This window comes from Leucopleurus acutus (genome assembly GCF_964270905.1).
Source record: "Leucopleurus acutus genome assembly, chromosome: 10".
Classification (NCBI taxonomy): domain Eukaryota; kingdom Metazoa; phylum Chordata; class Mammalia; order Artiodactyla; family Delphinidae; genus Leucopleurus; species Leucopleurus acutus.
In genome coordinates, this window is record NC_139153.1 from 32,595,746 (window position 1) to 32,610,986 (window position 15,241).

Sequence of the window (15,241 nt, forward strand, 5' to 3'; positions counted from 1 at the left end):
GGGATCTTGTCTTTTTTTATTCTGGGAAGCTGGTCTCAGCTAGGATTTTTGCACGCTGAATAGTTCTGATTCAGAACTTATTTTTTAGTCATATGCTTGTGCTGGGGATAGAATAGCAAGAGCCCTGCATGAGCTATCCGAGGTGGCTTTCTGGGCTGGTCACTGGTGGCATTGCAAGCCACCCAGCCGATCACTCTAGCTGCAGTTTCCTTGTTTGTTCAATGTGGGTATTAAAACAGATGTTTCAACATTTTTTTCCTATTCTAAAGTTCTCTTCTATACCCAGTAAACACATGTTGAACACTTTGAGAGTGAATTGTCATCAGAAGTAGAATTTGGTTTTATTAATTATTAACATCTTTTCAAAAGAAGAAATACTGAAATGTCGAGGTGGCTGTTTTTGAAGAAGATGGAGTTTAGAGAAGGGAGTATGCCTTCTGTAGGAGTTAGGCAGAAAAGCAGGGCACAAAGCCAAGTGAAGGGTGGAGTTTCAGAGAGGAGGCGGGTGCATTTTAGCGCATGTGTGTTGTCCTCTAATAAGAAATTTAAAAAGAAGGGATATTGTGTGCATGTCAAAAGGCTTGCAAGCATATCCGTTAGATGTTAGCAGTTACTTCTGTGTGGTGGGAGGTTATGGATGACTTCTCCATTTTTTAAATATTCTGTTGTGATTTTCAAATATCTAGTGAATATTTTTAGTCATAAAAATGGGAAATGTGTGGTATAGTTTACGGGGAGCAGGGGGACAGGCATGCAGCAGAATCACTAGGCTTCTTAGAAAATGCCTCTGAATGCTTCACCCCCAAAACACCCTGACTTCAGAGGGGTAATGAGTAGTTTTGGAATCCGATGGAAGGCCTTTTGCATCACATACTAAAGAAAGTTTTCAAGTTCAATTACTGAAAAGAAATCAAGATAAAGCAGCGTAAGAATGACAAGTTAGTGTCTGTGATTCTCCATGCACAAGTGGCGGGAACAGCCTGCAGCCATCCTGGGAGGTCCCCCCACTGGGTCTGGCTGGAAGCTTCTGGCAGCTTTTTAGGATCCTTTTTAGACTTTGAAAGTGTACTTAGCAATACCAGGTGGCACAGCTGCTGCCTTGGCAGGTGGCAGTGAGTCATGTCCTCAGACAAAATCAAAGAATCGGTGGTTTTCGTCTTTACGTGGGACTGTTTGGATTTGGGGGGTGTTGTGGGTGTCTTTGATGAGGTGGTGTTTGGGAACAAAGGTTTTACCTTTGACAGGCTAGTTAACATTGAAGGTGCTCTGCTTATCACGAAATCAGTTAGTCCCTTTGGCAGGTCCTAATTGGATTCTTTAACAGTCTGGCTGTGAATCACTACCCTACGAATTCACATCCTCCTATGAGTTCCTTTTTCCCAGTCACCTCGCCCTCGCCCTCACCCTCGAGGTTTCTTCTGAAAATGAACAAACCCCATATTACTTAGCCATTGTTTTGCTGCAGATCACTCTTTAATGCTAAAAACTGATTGAGCTGATGTAAATTATTATTGATTTAGGTAAAATGTCAGAGTAGTAAAAAGTGAATGCCTGATACACACACAAACTCCAGACTTTACATGATCCTCCGACCACTGTCCCAGAATTTAACTCAAGGGGAGGGGGTGGTGTTATAAATAAACCCCACTGCAGCATCTTACAGTTTTCCAAACAGCCAACCTTTGATGTCATCTGTGGGCTTTAAGGCACACGTCTTTTTTAAAAATAATTTCAGGCATATATATAGTTTTAATTAATTAATTAATTAATCTTTGGCTGTGTTGAGTCTTCACTGCTGCGCGCGGGCTTTCTCTAGTTGCGGCGAACGGGGGCTGCTCTTCATTGTGGTGCGCGGGCTTCTCCTTGCGGTGGCTTCTCTTGTTGCGGAGCAAGGGCTTTAGGCACGCAGGCTTCAGTAGTTGTGGCACGTGGACTCAGTAGTTGCGGCGCACGGGCTTAGGTGCTCCGTGTCCTGTGGGATCTTCCTGGACCAGAGATCGAACCCGTGTCCCCCGCATTGGCAGGCGGATTCTTAACCACTGCGCCACCAGGGAAGTCCCTAGGCACACATCTTTAGACAGAATAGATTTGGCTAACTCCAAACATGCCCTGCGTAATTTGAGAAGATGAACATGGAGAGAATAAATAAATGCTTAAATATAACTGTTCTCCTACCATATGACCCAGCAATCCCACTACTGGGCATATACCCTGAGAAAACCATAATTCAAAAAGAGTCATGTACCAAAATGTTCATTGCAGCTCTATTTACGATAGCCCGGAGATGGAGACAACCTAAGTGCCCATCATCAGATGAATGGATAAAGAAGATGTGGCACATATATACAATGGAATATTACTCAGCCATAAAAAGAAACGAAATTGAGCTATTTGTAATGAGGTAGATAGACCTAGAGTCTGTCATACAGAGTGAAGTAAGTCAGAAAGAGAGAGACAAATACCGTATGCTAACACATATATATGGAATTTAAGAAAAAAAAATGTCATGAAGAACCTAAGGGTAAGACAGGAATAAAGACACCTACTGGAGAACGGACTTGAGGATATGGGGAGGGGGAAGGGTGAGCTGGGACAAAGCGAGAGAGAGGCATGGACATATATACACTACCAAACGTAAGGTAGATAGCTAGTGGGAAGCAGCTGCATAGCACAGGGATATCAGCTCGGTACTTTGTGACCACCTGGAGGGGTGGGATAGGGAGGGTGGGAGGGAGGGAGAGGCAAGAGGGAAGTGATATGGGAACATATGTATATGTATAACTGATTCACTTTGTTATAAAGCAGAAACTAACACACCATTGTAAAGCAATTATACCCCAATAAAGATGTTAAAAAATATATATATATATAACTGTTCTCATTCTCCCAACTCTCTAGACTGCACCACTTACTTGAATCCAGTGGGGAAGCACGTCATCGCCGATGCCCAGAACATCACCATCAGTCAGTATGCTTGCCACGATCAAGTGGCAGTCACCATTCTTTGGTCCCCAGGAGCCCTCGGTAAGTGGTCAAAATGGAGTCCACCATGGTGACTGGTGCCCAGTGCAGGGGTCCCAAGCGTGGTGGCCTCCGGGGCCAGGTGGGTCTTGACATGAGCAGAGCTTAGGTGTGCCTCGGCACAGACACACTTGCTACTTGGTTGTATACACTTGCTGCACGTGCATGCAGCTTCATGGTGTGCCCATGACTTGTCTTTTGTTCCCTTGGCTGTTACTGAGAGCGATGTGGGTTTGTAAAATAATAGTGTGAGAGTGATAAATGGCACTGAGGCCTTGGCCTATGTGTCTCAGCAGGTGTTGGGGGGACAGGTGACCTGTCCAAGGATATAATGGCTTCAGTATCCAGCATCAGTGATCTCTGTGGCCACAAGGAGATGTGTGGGCCCAGCATTGGCACATTGTGTGTGTTTTCAGGAAAACTCCAGTTTTCATGAGAAACCATGAAGTCAACAATTTTTAAATGTTGGCAATGAATTGAATTTTTATTTAAATTGCGTGGGCTGAAAAAAGCAAACTAAAACAAACCAACAGAAAAGAGCAAACCCACGTTATCTGGCCAGATCCAGGTTAGGGCTCCATCTGCTTGTCCTCTTTAATGAACTGATGACACACAGGAGAGGATGCAGTGGTTGAGTATGGAACCTGGGGAGGGCCCATTTGTTCAAATGGGCCTGGGTTTGAACCCAGAATCTACCTTTGAAAAGAAGCATTTAAATCTGGCTGAGCCCCAGCTTCCCCATCTGTAAAGTGTACATGACTGCCTCTTGGTTTGTTGTAAGACTTAGAGACAAAGAGTGGATATATGTATAACTGATTCACTTTGCTCTACAGCAGAAACTAACACAACATTGTAAATCAACTATAATCCAATAAAAGTTAAAAGAAAAAAACCAAAAACAAATATTGAGGGTGGAAATGTAAAATGGCACAACCACTTTGGAAAACGTTTTTGTATTTTCCTAAACAGTTAAACATGCATTACCACATGATCCAGCCATTTGACTACTATTTATCCAGGAGAAAGGAAAGCATATGTCCATACAAAGACTTGTACACAATCGTTCATAGCAGCTTTGTTTTTAATTGTCCAAACCTGGAAGCAACGTGAATGTCCATCAGCACATGAACCGATACACAAACTGGTACATTCATACAGTGAAACACTACCCAGCAATGAAAAGGAATGGAATAGTGATATACCTAACAACATGGATGAATTTCAAAGTAATTTTTCTGAGTGAAATCAGCAAGACCAAAAAGTGCATGCTGAGTGATGACACATTCAATAAAATACAAACAAAGCTTTAGTGGCAAAAAGCAGGTTGCTGATTGCCTGGGAACAGGGGTGGGAGGGCCTCTGTAGAGGCATGAGGAAGACTTGGGAGGTGATAGATAAGTTCATTATCTTGATTGTGATGACAGTTTCATGGGTGTACATATATGTCAAAGTGTATGAAATTGTTCTCTGTAATATGAAGTTAATTGTATGCCATCTATGCTGCAATAAACCTGTTAAGAGTAAAAAAAGAAAAAGAAAAAAAGAAAGAAAAAAGAAAAAGAATTAGAGACACACATGATACATTTCTAAAGAGAGCTCTTAAAAAACAGTGGCTGTTTTTATCATCATCAGAACCTGGTCCTCAGGTCTGCTCCTTGGACGTTGCCACCGAATCTTAGAATTAAAAAAAAAAAATCTGGGGCTTCCCTGGTGGTGCAATGGTTAGGCGTCCGCCTGCCGATGCAGGGGACACGGGTTCGTGCCCCGGTCCAGGAGGATCCCGCATGCTGTGAAGAGGCTGGGCCCGTGAGCCATGGCCGCTGAGCCTGTGCGTCCGGAGCCTGTGCTCCGCAAGCGGAGAGGCCACAGCACTGAGAGACCCGCGTATCGCAAAAAAAAAAAACCAAAAAAAAAAAATCTGACCAAGGGAAAAGTAAAATAAATTCTGAATTTCTTAATCTGAATGAGATAAATCTCAGAGGAACCAGACTCAGTACAGAGACAGGGAGGATGGTCAGACCTGTGGGCCTGACTCACTTATCCATGTAAATACTGCTGGGTCTGAACACAATGGGTTTTCCAAAAAGAACATTACCTTAACATTTAAAAAGAAAAATATCCTCTGTGGATAAGAGAGAAGTAGTCATTCCAACATAAAGCTAAACGGTTAAGGGGTTGGCCTGACACATTGCAGGCTCCCTCTTTAGAATGAAAGTAAGAGATGTGAGGAAAACGGAGATATGGAACAGTGAAGGCAGAAAGATGTGCTTTTTCTGCATGATGGTTTGTGGGTGGGAATGGCTGGACAGGTTCTATCAGTTTCTATGAGGTTCTAACAAGGAGACTCCTTGGAAGACAGAAAAGCATATGGGTTAAGAGCACTCTGGGTTTGATCCCATCTCTGCCATTTGATCCCTCTGTGACCCTGGGCAAGTCATTTAGTGTCTATATACCTCGGTTTCCTCATCTATAAAGTGGGGACAATAATACCTTCCTCCTGTGGTTGTGAGGATTTTATGAGTTAAATGATGAGGAGTAGGTAAGTTCCTTTATGGGAAACTGCTGTATAAAATTGCTAAACATTATATAACTACAAGATGTTAACAGTATTGTGATACAGGTGTTACTATGATATAAGATTTACATTTACTGCCTCTACTTCCACTCCCATACTTGGTATAGTGGTTTTCTAGGCAGGTCTTTTAAAGATAAGAACTAGAATCATCCACTCCCACCCCAGCGGATGTGTTTTTATGTAATTGTGAGAGGTACAGTCTTATAATCATATTAATCACCTGGCTTTTGTTAAACAGTTCTGGGGACATTGAATGAATCAAATCTTAGTATAAATAATAAGGATTTGTTCAAAAATCTTTGTGGGGAAGGGGGGAATCTCAAAAGACAGGTTCCTGTGAGAGCTACTAAATAGTTGCTGGTCAAAAACCTTAGATCTTGTCAGCATGTGTGAATCTCGGACTGTGGATCAGCCAGCACTCAGCCCCGCAGGAAGCTCTGTACTTGAAATAATACAACATGGCAGGGTCCGTACTTGCACACTCTGTCCTCTTACCCCCTAAATGGTGAAGCACTAATTGTAGCTCCTTTGCCTTTCCCACCATAAAATATGTGCTCTTCATTAAATAATTACAGGATTGGAGAACCTATTCGAAAGAGAAAAAGATTTCCCTGGCCTTTGCCATTGATAATTTTCCCACCTGGTTAATTGCATCCTGTGTAATTATTCTTGCCCTGGGAGGGGAAGGGTTGAAAATGTCTCCTTGTCTAGTGTTCCGAAAGAATGCGAAATCGATATCTCACCAATTGAGGCCGGCTTCGGGGAGCTCCAGCTGCAGTTGGACCACTCCAGTCTCCATGGGATACGAAGCCCCAGTACCGGCTCTCGTGGCCATCAGAGCTTAATCCTTTTGAAAGCAGCTAGTTGGACGTGCAGCAGGGGAAGCTCAGGTGGCGGGAGGCTGGGCCGGTGCCTTTCAGCGGCGCTGTGGGCGTCTCGGGGCCTCTGAGGGCTGTATGAAGAGCACACACTGGGCAGCTCTTGGGTGTCGGCCTTTCAGGCATGATTAGAGCAAGAACCGCTTTGTAACTCACATAGGCATTCTCCTAAGCTATTTAATCTCAAGCCTAGGAACCCCTTGTGTGCAGACACACACTTTGTTGGGAATTTTCTCCGTTGCTCAGTGAAACATGCAAGCAAATATAGGACTAAAACGGAAAGTATTTGAAACATGGTTTGGGGGGAGTCCCTGGTCAGCATTGGGAATGATCATCAGCTGAATACACCTTGTTTAATGACCTAGAAATTATATATTCCACTGCAGACTTTTATGATCAATTGTGACTTGAGTCTAAATATATGAACCCAAATGTCATAGAGGCAATGGGCGTTTGTGCACTGGCTGGCTGGATGAGAGATTTATTAATTAGTAATGGTGGGAAAGAGCAAATCACCTGGCCTGTACCAGAGGAATGCAGGGTATTTATTTTTCCTTTCTGTACACTCAGATATTCCGGCTAGAGTTAGAATTCCTTTAACTCTGTTGTGTAGGTGGAGAGGATGGTAATCTTGGAGGGAGGAAAGTGCGTTCAGAAGTAATTAGGTCCACTTTTAATAAAAGCATTCTGCTTTGCTTAGGCATCGAATTCCTAAAAGGATTTCGGGTAATACTGGAGGAGCTGAAGTCAGAGGGAAGACAGTGCCAACAACTGATTCTAAAGGACCCGAAGCAGCTCAACAGTAGCTTCAAACGAGCTGTAAGTCACACGCGGGGAATGTGCTCCTGAAGACACACTATTGTTCTGGGGGCTGAATGGTCCATTGAAAGCCTGTGAAACTGGAGGAGAAGGGGCTGTGGGGTCCACCCCACCTGCCAAGGTGGGCGATCCTGCTCTGCACTCCCAGAAACCCTCCAGCACCTCTTGGTGGTAAACAAACACACCTCTCAGGTTACACGCTGGAGCAGCAGTCCTGGAAGGTGGCTTTGAGCCCTCAGGAGTGGATGTAGGCTCCTCCCCACCAACTTTGTGCCACAGCTTCATTGCCGAAGAACAGACAGCGGTGCCCGTCGTCCTTTTCAGTTAGGGGTCCAAACCTAAACTTGGTCCAGAAAGGAAACTTTCTGGACTTCCTCCTTCCCCCCCCGCAACACGTCCCCCAGCCCTAGAACTGTGTCTGTGTGACCGTCAGGGCAGACCGGAACTCTCGCATGTAGGTGGAGGGGTGGGTGATTTCTCCGTGACATCACATGTATTTTTGTTCCCTTTTAGGGCGTGGAATCTCAACCTTTCCTGAATATGAAATTTGAAACAGATTACTTTGTAAAGATTGTCCCTTTTCCTTCCATTAAAAATGAAAGCAATTATCACCCTTTCTTCTTCAGAACCCGCAGTGAGTATGGTCTTCCCTGCCTGTTTCCTGTGGGGAGACATTTCTCTGGCTTTTAATGACTTTTCGACAGAGATGTGTTCAAGAGCACATGAAATACTAGTATGAAACTGGCATGGGGAAGAGAAAAAGCATTCAGAAAAGCAACTTTTAGAATTAAGATTTGGCCCAGGCAGTGTGCACCTAACCAGAGATACCCATTCCTGGCTTGTTCTGGAGTAGACATGGTGGTTGATTTTTTTGAAGGTGCTGTAAGGCAGCCATGTATTAAAATACTTTGATCAAAAAAAAAAAAAAACCGGAATACAAAGTATAAGTTGATTTCAAGGTAAAGGGTAGAGCATGAAATGATTCTATCGTGTACCTGTCATCAGGAGGGTGGCCTCTGTGAGTGATTGCCTGTCATTTTCAGGATTAGATTAAGAAAATTAAGCAGTATCCCTGAGGTTACCTCGTTCTAGAAAGTTTATTTATTTAACATCTATGTTAAATAAATGCTTTCCAAATATTAATGCTCTGTTGTAAATATTTTCCAAATATTAATGCAGTTTACCTCCATGACAACCCTCCAAAGAACTTAATCTTACCATCCCCACTTATTAGATGTGGAATCACACGTAGAGAGGTTAAAGGGCCTGTTGGGGGCTGGGATTTGAACCCCAAGGAGCCTGACTCTGGAGTACACACTCTCAAGCCAACCATGCTGGATTCCCTTCTCTGTCGGGCTCTCCCTTTCCATCTGTTCTGCACACAGTGTGGTGTGCCTTTCATCAGCCTGAATTGCTGATGAATTTGGTGCCCTGGCATTCTGGACCCCAGTGTTTCCCTCTTGCCTTCTTGGTCCGTCTTTCCAGGCCTTGGATGGTTGTCCAATCTGACACCCCCTCCTATGTGGCCTGCTTGCCGTCCTCATCCCTCTGTGATGTTTTTGTTCTCAACGCCAGCCTACATCCGTGCTTCCCTTTGCAGAATTCTTACTCTGGTTGTTTCCTTCTTTTCTTTTCTTTTTTTTTAAACTGTGGTTGTTTTCTATGCAGCAAAGTCATTTCATAACAGTTGATTTCATTTTCTTAATTAAAATAAGATTCCATAGGGCAGAGACCATGTACGTTGTACAGCATCTTTCGATGCCTTACACATAACAACCAGATAGAGGATTCAAAGAATGTGTTTATGGAAAGCTTGCTTAAATCAAAACTCGCCTACTTTAAGATTTAATTTTCCTCATTGGAATCAATGTCTATTTTGGGGTGAGGCAGGTGGTGCATTTATCACCATTTCAGTGCATTGTGACCTTGATGCTGCCTTTGATTTTCTTGGCATTGTAAGATCATTTTCCAGAGGGTTCTCCCTGGGTTAGCAACATGGCATATAGTGCCTCTCTTGTGTTTTTATCACATTTAAATCCTATTTCAAAGCTACTGCCTTTGCTGCCTGGTTTTCAGTACTGTTGCTACTACTTAGGAGATGCTTGGATGTCATTTTTAGATTCCATCAAAAAGATTCCATCAAAAGTTAGAGTGCTATAGCTAAGGTTAAAATAACCTCAAGATAAATTATCAGGATCACTCTAAAGTTCTCTTGTGCCTAAACAGTTTACAGTGGGGCAGGGAATGGCATTATTTCTGTCTACAGCTAAAACAGAGTCCCCATGGGGCAGAAGCATGAACATAGGTCTTGCTGCCTTTGGCTGTGGCTTTTAAGAAGCTTTTAAAATCTGGCTGACTTTAATATTGTTTCCATTTATGTGGCATAAAGTGAACTGCATTAATACTTTTATATTGTACAATTCAAATTTTCATAAGATACAACTGGGCTCTACTGAAAATCATTGTTGAGTTGATGCAGTTGATGCATTTTACATTCTTTCCAGCAATACCCAGTGCCATATATTTATATTGTATTGAATTGTTGGATGAGGAAAATGTCAAACTGTGCTAAAACTAAAAATATGCACCTTTCTTAATAGCCTGTGACCTGCTATTGCAGCCGGACAACCTGGCCTGTAAACCCTGTAAGTATAGCTGTCCTTGTCTGTCAAGTCTCTAGTGGTGTCGGGGCAGCCTCAGGATGCTCACTCTGGTCCTTCCTCCTCCCAGTCTGGAAGCCTCGGAACCTCAACATCACCCAGCACGGTTCAGACATGCAGGTGTCCTTCGACCACGCACCCCATGCCTTTGGCTTCCGTTTCTTCTATCTTCATTATAAGCTCAAGCATGAAGGACCCTTCAAGCGAAAGACCTGTAAACAGGTGAGCTGCTAGTTGTGCATAAAGGAATACTCTGTGTTTTAAAATGACCCCTGGGGCCCTGGAATTTGGATGGTTCAATGTGAACATTAGGCTTTGTGGATTCTGAGCAGTTGGTAGACACTCCAGAATGTTATCACTGGGTGCGTCTCAGGGCCATCCTGAGTCATCCCTCACTCCCTAGTTATCTCTACCGTAGCTGTCCTAGTGGAGATGTAGCAGATAAAGTATTACCAAGGAACTGAAACAATGAAGTAGTTGTGGTCTATTCTGTATTTTAATTTTTAATATTTATTTATTTGGCTGTGCCAGGTCTTAGTTTTAGCATGCAGGATCTAGTTCCCTGACCAGGGATCGAACCCGGGCCCCCTGCACTGGGAGCGTGGAGTCTTAGCCGCTGCACCATCAGGGAAGTCCCCGTTCTTCCATATTTTAAGCATGAATCAGGTGCTCACTGTGTGCCAGTTACCAAGCTTTGTGGTCATTGAATCCTTACAGCTCAATGGAACAAAGGCTGCTGTTATCCCCACTTTAGAGCTGGGGAACCTGTGGCCCAGGGAGGTCACCTGGACTGCTGCTGAAGGCCTCACAGTTAGTAAGTGAAAAAAAACACATCTAGGAGCCAAGCCACTAGCATGTCAGTGGCTAGTGATTTTACACAGAGGCCAAGGTGAAGTAGAAATTCAGTAACCAAGTTCTTAAACTAGAGGTGGTCGGGGGTGTGGGAAATGTTTCGTGGAAGTTCACAAGGCTGCTAGATTATCCCATGAGAGCACCAAGAGAGGTTTTTGGTCATAGTGGCAGAAGTAGATGTGCTCCTGTGTGTCGAGTTCTGTTTTCCTGCTGGCTGTCACCTCTGTCACTGACCTTCCGCTCAAGTTAAAATTATAGCAAATAAAATATGCACAAACATGGAAGTGTGGTTTCTTTCCCCATCCTTTTATTAAGTAAAAGGTATCCTAATTGGTTTCTTTGTCTTCAAATAAAAAATTGCTGCTCAGGGCACCACCAGCCAAGCATAGAATATGACAGGGGTCCCAGGCTCTCCTGGGCCTTTTATCAAAATGAAGTTCAGATACCCTGGCAGATAAGCACAGTTGCTTTCTGTTCCAACTGACATCTTCTGAAAACATGACTGAAACTGGTGGCAAGGCTCCTTCAGTTCTAGGACAGAAGAGAGGGGTCCCGATGACCTTTATCTAAGAAGAAAGTTTTAAAGTGTTATTTGTTTCTTTGCAGGAGCAAAATACAGAGACAACCAGCTGCCTCCTACAAAATGTATCTCCTGGGGATTATATAATTGAGGTACGTACAACTCAAGAAAGCCCTATTATTTTTATTCTTTTTAAATTTTATTGAAGTATAGTTGATTTACAATATTGTGTTAATTTTTGTTGTACAGCAAAGTGACTCAGTTATAAATATATATATTCTTTTTTTTTTAATTAAAAAATTCTTTTTGGCTATGCTGCATGGTGTGTGGGATCTTAGTTCCCTGACCAGGGATTGAACCCATACCCCCTGCAGTGGAAGCATGGAGCCCCAAACACTGGACCGCCAGGGAATTCCCTATATATTCTTATTTACTTACTTATTTATTTATTTACTTACTTACTTATTGGCTGAGTTGGGTCTTAGTTGCGGCACGTGGGATCTTTCATCGTGGCATATGAGCGTCTCTCATGGGCTCCAGAGCGCAGGCTCCAAAGCGCGTGGGCCCTGTAGTTGCGGCACGCGGGCTCTCTAGTTGAGGTGTGCAGGCTCAGTAGTTGTGGGCTTAGTTGCCCCGCGGCATGTGGGATCTTAGTTCCCCGACCAGGGATTGAACTGTCATCCCCTGCCTTGGAAGATAGAGTCTTAACCACTGGACCACCAGGGAAGTCCCTATATTCTTTTTCATATTCTTTTCCATTACGGTTTATCACAGGATATTGAATGTAGTTCCCTGTGCTATATAGTAGAACCTTGTTGTTTATCCATCCTATATATATTAGTATTGGTTGGTATATATAGAGATGAATCTGACTATTAATATCTAATCTCAGCTTGAAAATGATCACAGGCCGCAGCAGCTCTCCTCTCCCTCGCCCCACTGCCCACAGATGGAAGAATGAATGAAATCTGTTGAGATGCTATCACTTAAAAAAAGTAATACAGCATCCTCTGTTTTGCAGCTGGTGGATGACACTAATATGACAAGAAAAGTGATGCATTATGCCTTAAAACCAGGTAAGATTTTGTTTGTTGGAAATGCTGCCTCTGGACTACAGAGTGGACCAAGGTATTTGATACTTTCTGTACTTCATGGTTTACAAAAAGAAAACACTTGAGCTCCTCACTCTTAAATGATGTTCCATCAAATCTGACTTTCCTTCCACCCTAATGTTGACGCCCAGAAGATCAAAGCCAGGGTGTTGTGTGTGTTGCTGGGACCAGATAAATAGTCAATTGTCCTCAGAAGAAAAGTGGTGGGAGGGGAGATTTCCCTAGGCAAATTCTCACTCAAAGGTATTTATTGTCTCAGCAGACTCTAACTACTGAATTGTCTTCTACAGTCTTTTAAAATGAATACTTTTATAATCACCAAATCGGTACTAGAGAAAAGTGGTCAAGGAATCTTAGAACCTGTTATGTTTAAAAATGGAAAAAAATTGTTTCTCTTTGAACCTGTTATACTGCTTAAGTCTAAAAGCCTTCCCTTTGAAATTTCCCAGTGTATTCCCAATGGGCTGGGCCCATCAGAGCTGTTGCCATCACTGTGCCGCTGGTTGTCATATCGGCATTTGCGACGCTATTCACGGTGATGTGCCGCAAGAAGCAGCAAGGTATATCTTTGTGTGGTGTGTTCTTCCTATATTGGCAGGTCTAGGGCCAACAGAGGGAGACCGGCAGCACTTGGTCCCTCCAGACAGGCGGCTGGGAAGCCACACAGCTCCTGTAGTGAGTTCCCTGGCTGCTATAGTTCCCAGAATTAAAAAATTTGACTTTTAACCTCAGGAGCCACTAAAAGGACAGGCATACTTCTCTTCTCAAACTCAGGATGGTAAATTCAAGAGCATAAAGGAAGACTAAAGGTGTGAGTAAGGGAAGAGGTAGGGCTTTATCACTTATAGAAGTCTGACGTCGGGAGAGAAGCTTCTGGGGAACTTAGAAAGATATCTCAATCTGAGTGGCAGTTACACAGGTGTATTCTTAGATAAAAGTTACTGAGATATACTCTTAAGATTTATGGACTTTACCTTTGTAATTTGTACAAAAAAAAAAAAACCCTTCAATGAAAGTTTTTTGTTTTAAAGAAGGTCACCTCTGCTGATGCTTAATGATATAGTAGGTGCACTCAGTTGCAAGAGGGTGGGGTGGTGCTGCAGTGCTCTTGGCTTGCCCGAGGTCAGTTTCAGGTGAAGAACAAATTTTGTCCATTTTTGGCTCCACTGCAGAAACTAGCTGTCCCATTCCCAGAGGTGACCCAAGGGACTGGTGGAATTAGGGATCTGGGAGTGCTCTAGGTGACATGGTGACTGTTGTTTCTTGAAGACAGCATTAGGTCCCGAGTCGTAGGGAACAGGACAGAGCTTTGCTCGTGGGCGCCAACCCTATCTTCTTTTCCACTTTAGAAAATATATATTCACATTTAGATGAAGAGAGTTCTGAGTCCTCCACGTACATCACGGCACTTCCCAGGGAGAGGCTCCGGCCACGGCCCAAGGTCTTCCTCTGCTATTCCAGTAAAGATGGCCAGAATCACATGAACGTCGTCCAGTGTTTTGCCTACTTCCTCCAGGACTTCTGTGGCTGTGAGGTGAGGAATCTAAAGTCTTTTTTTCTGGGTGGGACATGTGCTAAATGCCTAGCTTCCAAACTAGGGTCAGCCTTGCACTCTTCTTTCAGCCTGGCCTACCCATCACCAGCACTAAATGTTTGCTGACACTTAGTTCTAACCCTGACATACTCCTGCTCAAAAGCCTTGAGTGGCACCCACCTGGCAGGAAGTGTTTTAAGCATTAAAAAGACCTCGGGGGAATGGGGGACAGGGTGGTGGAGGAAGTGGCAGCTGCCCTGGGAGCGTGCAATGGGGCCGGTGGGAGGAGGTCACTCAAGACATCCTGGAGAGCACTGGAGGGTCAAAGAGAGAATGGCAAGTAAAGAGGCGAGTTTAGACAGTTTTGGAGGGGGAGCTTGGCTAATAAGGGAAAACAATGATATGTTAAGTACTCAAATGGTTTCCTCTGGTTTCTTGCCTGTTCTCTTGAATTAAGCTGTTAATATGTAGCTTTTCTATAATGTCATAGTGTTCGTTTTAGAGTGAAGTTTGAAGCTCTCATGGAAGGCACACTGTTTCTTACAAATGCAAGAATTGTACAATAATTGTGTAATTGGAAGTTATTTGTGCTTTGAAACTGAGGACTGGTGGGTTTCTTAGACTCTCTCCACATGGTGAGGCTGTCCCCTAGTGTCAGTTAAGCATGTTTACAAGGCTGGCCGGGTTTCCTAATATATGAAGGTCTAGATGTTGGCAGATCAGCCTGTGTACTGAAAAACTGGTGCGGACCCGCAGGTGGCACACAGTCTTCAGATACTGACAACCCTTCTGCTCTGCTTTGTAAGTGACTAGCCTTGGGGGCGGGGGGAAGCCTTCCAGTTATGAGCGTAATAGAAAATTTGGAAACTAGAAAAGGATGACAAATTTCAAAATGGATGGTAATCTTAACCTGGAGAATAGAGGAACCACAGTTAAAACTGCTGTATTTCCTTCCAGTCTTTTTCTGCATAGATGAACTCGTACATATAGATCTGCATTTTGGATGGATTGGAATTATTTTTTTCTGTCTCTTCACTCAGTAACTTTTTACACTCTTAGCAGTTCTCTGTAAACAGCAGTTTTAAACAGACTCTTGATCCATATTAATGATTCACCATAATTGAGTTTTTTCTAATTGTTAAACATCTCATTATTTCAATTTTGCCCCATTTCATTGGTGGATACCCGGAAATGAAATTGCTGGGTCAGACAGGAACATTTTTAAAGTGCTTAGTATATATTCCCAGTTAGCTTTCAGAATGCGTAGTGT

General features: G+C 43.4%; 2 protein-coding genes across 2 annotated transcripts in view; both read left to right on the forward strand.

Moving 5' to 3' along the window:
- Positions 1–15,241, forward strand: part of ARF4 (ARF GTPase 4) — a 1,077,785-nt gene that overhangs the window by 410,390 nt on the left and 652,154 nt on the right. The window lies entirely within an intron of this gene.
- IL17RD (interleukin 17 receptor D) overlaps positions 1–15,241 on the forward strand; it is a gene marked incomplete at both ends in the record, with an annotated part of 60,562 nt that overhangs the window by 42,235 nt on the left and 3,086 nt on the right. The window contains 9 exons of the mRNA XM_082847582.1: positions 2,899–3,024; positions 7,175–7,293; positions 7,807–7,927; positions 9,894–9,938; positions 10,024–10,175; positions 11,412–11,477; positions 12,347–12,401; positions 12,887–12,997; positions 13,787–13,971. Coding sequence (XP_082703708.1) covers positions 2,899–3,024; positions 7,175–7,293; positions 7,807–7,927; positions 9,894–9,938; positions 10,024–10,175; positions 11,412–11,477; positions 12,347–12,401; positions 12,887–12,997; positions 13,787–13,971 — 980 coding nt within the window. The remainder of the gene's footprint in view (positions 1–2,898; positions 3,025–7,174; positions 7,294–7,806; positions 7,928–9,893; positions 9,939–10,023; positions 10,176–11,411; positions 11,478–12,346; positions 12,402–12,886; positions 12,998–13,786; positions 13,972–15,241) is intronic.